Raw genomic sequence first — 6,000 nt, forward strand, 5'->3', positions numbered from 1 at the left:
TCTTAGTCCATTGCAGGAAATACTTCAGAAACAACACAGACATGTTCTTACATCTACAATGCTGTGCCAGGAGATGAATGTATGTATCTGGATGCATTATCCATTATTACTTTGTGCCCTCTAGTGGCGTTTCAATGCTTCGTTCTTAACATGAATGTTCTGGCAAATCTGAAACAGTCAGAACCTACTGATCTCCACAGGCCAGAATAATATGTTGCTGGCCAAACAGCACTTCCAGACACCTGGCCACTGCTTCTCAACTGCAAAACAGCAACAGACAGAGCTGGCCCAAAACATTTTGCTGCCTGAAGCAGAAGACAATAGTGCACCCTTCCTCCCATTCCATGTTCTGAAAGTTGACAGGACTGGCAACTGAATCAAACTTCAACAGTGGCTATAGTCTTCTGCACATTGATGCAGGTTGAATAGAGTGTCATTCGGCAGAGCCTAGCTGCACTGGACTGTAAATATTCTCCAGCTGAACCAACTTTCAACACTAGTTGTGGGTCAGTGGGCTCCTAGGTTAGCCAAGGGGCCCCAGGCAGCTGCCACAGGACCACCCCAAGACATTTTGCTGCCTGAGGCAGAAAACAAGATGGTGCCTCTCACCAACTCCATATACAGAAACTCACTACACCTGTTGTTACTTCAACACTGGCAATGGGATAGCATCCTGGTTAATATTATGCCATTACCTCTCCCACCAAACCTCTCATCAACCAACACACATGCTCAACAGAGTGCCACTCAATGTACTAAACAATAATGTTGTTGTTTTCAAAATTTTGCTGATAGCCAAACTCTCAGTACCGTCAAATCACAAAAAAACAACCTTGGTACAGTAGCATAGTGCTTTCCTTGAAAAATTTAAAAACACATACACTGAAGTAAAATCCATGCATTAAAAGCTCATCAAAGATAATATGCCTATGCGTCAGAAAAAAGTGTTAGTAGTGGAGAAGGGGAAACCTATTAAAGAACAGTGTTATACAATACCGATCTTTACAATATTGAAAGTGTTTCTAATCTTCCATTTTCTATTGTTGCAGTAAGTTCAAGTTGCTTTCTAAATTGTGTTTTTGCATTGTCCGTTCTTGTGCCTTCAAGAATGCTATTTCAACATCACAGTCCAGATCTCCCAACGTATATCCCCCAGTGAGAGTATTAATTAACTTTTGGGGCCTGCCATCGCATTCTTATAAAATAACAGGATTTACTACAATCCTTCAGATGGCAAATTTCACAAACAATCTGATAGATCTGCTAGCCGTGCAGCATTTGTATCTTTCTAGATTGCAATGTAAGAAAAACACAGGTTGGCAGCCATAATTTTAGTGCACTAATATTTTTGTTTTCGCAAGGGCACTGGAGAGTCATCTGTTGTAAGAGTTATCCCATTCAACCCTCAGACTTCAACGTGCTGATGATTAAGAAAGATCAAGATTAAGCAAGGTGCATTTATAATGGCCAAACCTGAATGAGGTTTTCACAAGCGCTTCGGGACTCTCCACCGCTGGCAGCTCCTCTGCTAAGATTTCTTCAGGAGGTCTTGGGTCAAAGACGATGGTTGGCTTTTGCTTTTCCTTAAGATTCCCTGTAAGCCCACCAATAATGGTATTCCACAGACAGTTCTGAGATTTCGACCCTAGGCGGAAAAGAAGACAAACCGATATGAAAACTCGCCCTTCAGAGAACTGAAGACAAGTAGTACAGTGGTACCTCAGGTTAAGTACTTAATTCGTTCCGGAAGTCTGAACTTAACCTGAAACTGTTCTTAACTTGAAGCACCACTTTAGCTAATGGGGCCTCCCGCTGCCGCCGTGCTGCCGGAGCACAATTTCTGTTCTCATCCTGAAGCAAAGTTCTTAACCTGAAGCACTATTTCTGGGTTAGCGGAGTCTGTAACCTGAAGCGTATGTAACCTGAAGTGTATGCAACCTGAGGTACCACTGTAAATAGTCCTTCGGCTTTTGCCCATGCAAAATCTCACACTGTGCCAATGGTTAGTCTCATTATTAACTCTGGAGAGGGAATGAGATCTAATATTCAATTTGTTGTTTTGTTCATTTTACTTATTTATTAAATTCATAAGCCAACCTTCACCACAAGGTCTCAGGGCAGTTCACAGAATAAAAACAAGGTAAAAACACAAGTAAATAGTTAAAACAGAAACAACAAAACAATACGCCCCCTTCCCCCAAACACGTTTAAAAGGCTGTAGAATTTTGTTGGAAGCCGTCCAGTGTGGCTGGGGAAACCCAGCCAGATGGGTGGGGTATAAATAATTTATTTATTTATTTATTTATTTATTTTTATTATTATTATTATTATTATTATTATTATTATTATTATTATTATTAAACAGCTCATGAAGAACATTTTTTTGAAAAAGGAAAAAGGAAAAAAGCAGCTTGTGACCCTTTTCTTCTGCAAAGACAGCCAGAAATCACTTGCAGCATGAAACCAAAATGCTTGTTATAATTGTAGTCAAATAACTGTTTTGGTTTCTATTTGGATATTTGGAAATTGATATCATGTATTCTATTAATATTTGTGTTCCATGTTGTAAATCGCCCTGTGGTCTTTGGCGAAGGGCCGTATATACCTTTAATAAAAATGAAATGAAATGAAATGCATGGAAATTGCAGATTATAAATCCCACAAGGTTTTTGAAATGTAGAATTTTAGCTTATTCTTCTTTCAAGAAAAACACGTTCAGTTGTCTGAGATCATTCCACTTTGCTATCCCAGGGGGGCTGCCTTCTCCTGTTGCAATTACCGTTCGTGCTTTTTGCTTCAGTTAACGTTCAGCGTCTCTCACTCAAAGCTCCTCTCATAATGGGAGCAAATGGGAAATACATCCCTGGGAGCCGAGATTTGTCGCTGCCATCCTCTTATTACAGAAAAGCTCAACTTGGATGTGACATTCGCTCTTCCACTTCGATCCTGCGTGGAAGAACTCAGGGGGAAAGCAGGGTCAGGCGAGAGAAAGATTTCTTTTTCTTTCTTTTTAATCTTTATTGATTTTAAACAATGAATCACAGCTGTAACTCTCCGACAGTAGGGTAAATAAAAGAAGTAAAAAATAATTAAAAAGTTGGGAAGAAGGCAAAGTTATTTCCATATTAAGACTTCCTTCCTCCCCAACCTGGCTTCTGTATTAAAGGTAAAGGTAAAGGTACCCCTGCCCGTACGGGCCAGTCGTGTCCGACTCTAGGGTTGTGCGCCCATCTCACTTAAGAGGCGGGGGGCCAGCGCTGTCCGGAGACACTTCCGGGTCACGTGGCCAGCGTGATGAAGCTGCTCTGGCGAGCCAGCACCAGCGCAGCACACGGAAACGCCGTTTACCTTCCCGCTATAAAGCGGTACCTATTTATCTACTTGCACTTAGGGGTGCTTTCGAACTGCTAGGTGGGCAGGAGCTGGGACCAAAAGACGGGAGCTCACCCCACCGCGGGGATTTGAACCGCCGACCATACGATCGGCAAGTCCTAGGCGCTGAGGTTTGACCCACAGCGCCACCCGCGTCCCTCAACTGCATATTAGACAGCATCTATTTTGAGATTATCCAATACTTCCAAGAATTATATCACGTTACAGGAGTCATTCAAAGCCGGCCAAAGATTTTACATGTTTTCAGTGATCTTTTAAATATTGCATGTATTTATCCCATCCTCTGTTAAAATTTTGGATCTTCTCGATTCCTAACTTTTCCTGTCAATCTTGCCATCTCAGCAGACTCAGATAATTTTGTCTGCCATTCCATTTTTGTCGGTATGTTCTAGGATAGAGAAAAATTTCATCGGGCGGTGGGAGGGGGGATGACGGATGAAACAGTTAAACAGAAATGGCAGCTGTACACCCAGACTATTCCCAGCTTTGCAATTTCAGAATTTGAGGCATGAGCCCTATTTATGCAGATAAGCAAGGTGAAGAAATAATAATAATTATATAAAAATAATAATAATAATAATAATAATAATAATAATAATAATAATAATAATAATTTAAAAAATATATTTATACCCCACCCTCCCCAGCAAAGACCGGGCTCAGGGCGGCTAATTTAATGAACATAAAGTCTTGTGCAAAATGGCTGCCTACCCTCTGGGAGGCACACTGGCTAGGAGGTTGGTCTTTGGGGAACTAATAGGCTAGCAGCTGGGGACTGGCAGGTTTTTTAGCCATCTGTTTATTTGAATTCTGTTGTTATATCCTTTTTGTAAACCTCTCTGAGATTTTTTTTACAACCACACAGGTGTATAGTTTTTTACAAAATTAATAAATAATAAGTAAAATAAAATCATTCAGCATTCAACTGCCTGCCAAACTTACAAGATCACTTTTTTTGGTCAGTTCTATCTGCTGAAAAAATTTAACAGGGGGAAACCCAGAGAGCTCTTTGTGGTGCGCTTCATCGCTTGCAATCTCATGCCATTTCAAAAGTAACTTTCATTGGATCTTCAACAGCTGTTGTTAAAAAATAAAAAGCCTGAATGTGCATGTGAAATGAATACTTCACATTATTTGCAATTTTTGCGTTTTCTTCCTTCTAAGCCACAGCGTGCAAAATATGGTTCTACTGCCACCATGTGGCGATATGGGAATACTGCACCCTAAACTGAACAATTTGCAGAGGAGCAGCCCTGCTAGTTTCTTTGTGCAAAAATAATGATGAGTCTAGTGGCGCCGTAAAGACTAACAAATTTACTATGGCAAAAGCTTTTGTGAACTACAGTCCACTTCATCATTTGCATGAAGTGTCATCCTGAGTGTTGTTGTTTAGTCGTTTAGTTGTGTCCGACTCTTCGTGACCCCATGGACCAGAGCACGCCAGGCACTCCTGTCTTCCACTGCCTCCCACAGTTTAGTCAAACTCATGCTGGTAGCTTCAAGAACACTGTCCAACCATCTCGTCCTCTGTCGTCCCCTTCTCCTTGTGCCTTCAGTCTTTCCCAGCATCAGGGTCTTTTCCAGGGAGTCTTCTCTTCTCATGAGGTGGCCAAAGTACTGGAGCCTCAGCTTCAGGATCTGTCCTTCCAGTGAGTACTCAGGGCTGATTTCCTTCAGAATGGAGAGGTTTGATCTTCTTGCAGTCCATGGGACTCTCAAGAGTCTCCTCCAGCACCATAATTCAAAAGCATCAATTCTTCGGCGATCAGCCTTCTTTATGGTCCAGCTCTCACTTCCATACATCACTACTGGGAAAACCATGGCTTTTACTATACGGACCTTTGTTGGCAAGGTGATGTCTCTACTTTTTAAGATGCTGTCTAGGTTTGTCATTGCGTCATCCTGGGTAGCAGGTACATAATATCCATAGTTGAGGGGGGCGCAGTTTACAGACACTCCAAGTGTCCCTCTTTTCCAGGGACAGTCTTGGACTTACAGAATCCATCCCCAGTTCTGATTTGATCCCAGAATGCCCCACTTTTCCTTAAAAGGTAAAGGACAGTTCAGTCCAGTTGCGAATGACTCTGGGGTTGTGGTGCTCATCTCACTTTACTGGCCGAGGGAGCCGGCGTTTGCTTGCAGTTTTTCCAGGTCATGTGGCCAGCATGACTGAGCCGCTTCTGGCGAAACCAGAGCAGCGCACGGAAACGCCGTTTACCTTCCCACCGGAGCAGTACCTATTTATCTACTTGCACTTTGATGTGCTTTTGAACTGCTAGGTTGGCAGGAGCAGGGACCAAGCAACGGGAGCTCACCCCGTCGCGATATTTGAACCGTTGACCGGCAAACCCTAGGCTCAGTGGTTTAGACCACAGCGCCACCCACATCCCTAGTGCCACCCACGTCTTTTCCTTAGGACATCCCTAATTTTATCGGAGAAATGTTACATGGTATGGAGTTACATGACCCCTGAGTCAAGGAGATAAGTACAGTGGTACCTCGGGTTACAGATGCTTCAGGTTACAGACTCTGCTAACCCAGGAATACTACCTCGGGTTAAGAACTTTGCTTCAGGGTGAGAACAGAAATCGCGCAGCAGCGGGAGGC

At 42.6% G+C, this 6,000-nt stretch overlaps 1 protein-coding gene across 4 annotated transcripts in view; it reads right to left on the reverse strand.

Moving 5' to 3' along the window:
- PDE1C (phosphodiesterase 1C) overlaps positions 1-6,000 on the reverse strand; it is a 340,725-nt gene that overhangs the window by 209,956 nt on the left and 124,769 nt on the right. For all 4 annotated transcript variants that reach the window (XR_014557038.1, XR_014557039.1, XM_083706283.1 and 1 more), the window contains exon 3: positions 1,474-1,645. Coding sequence is in view for 2 of the 4 variants with exons in the window: in XM_083706283.1 (XP_083562409.1) it covers positions 1,474-1,645 (172 nt within the window). In the remaining 2 variants the exon portion in view is untranslated. The remainder of the gene's footprint in view (positions 1-1,473; positions 1,646-6,000) is intronic.

Source organism: Podarcis gaigeae (assembly GCF_964106915.1).
Source record: "Podarcis gaigeae genome assembly, chromosome: 12".
NCBI classification, from domain to species: Eukaryota; Metazoa; Chordata; class Lepidosauria; order Squamata; family Lacertidae; genus Podarcis; species Podarcis gaigeae.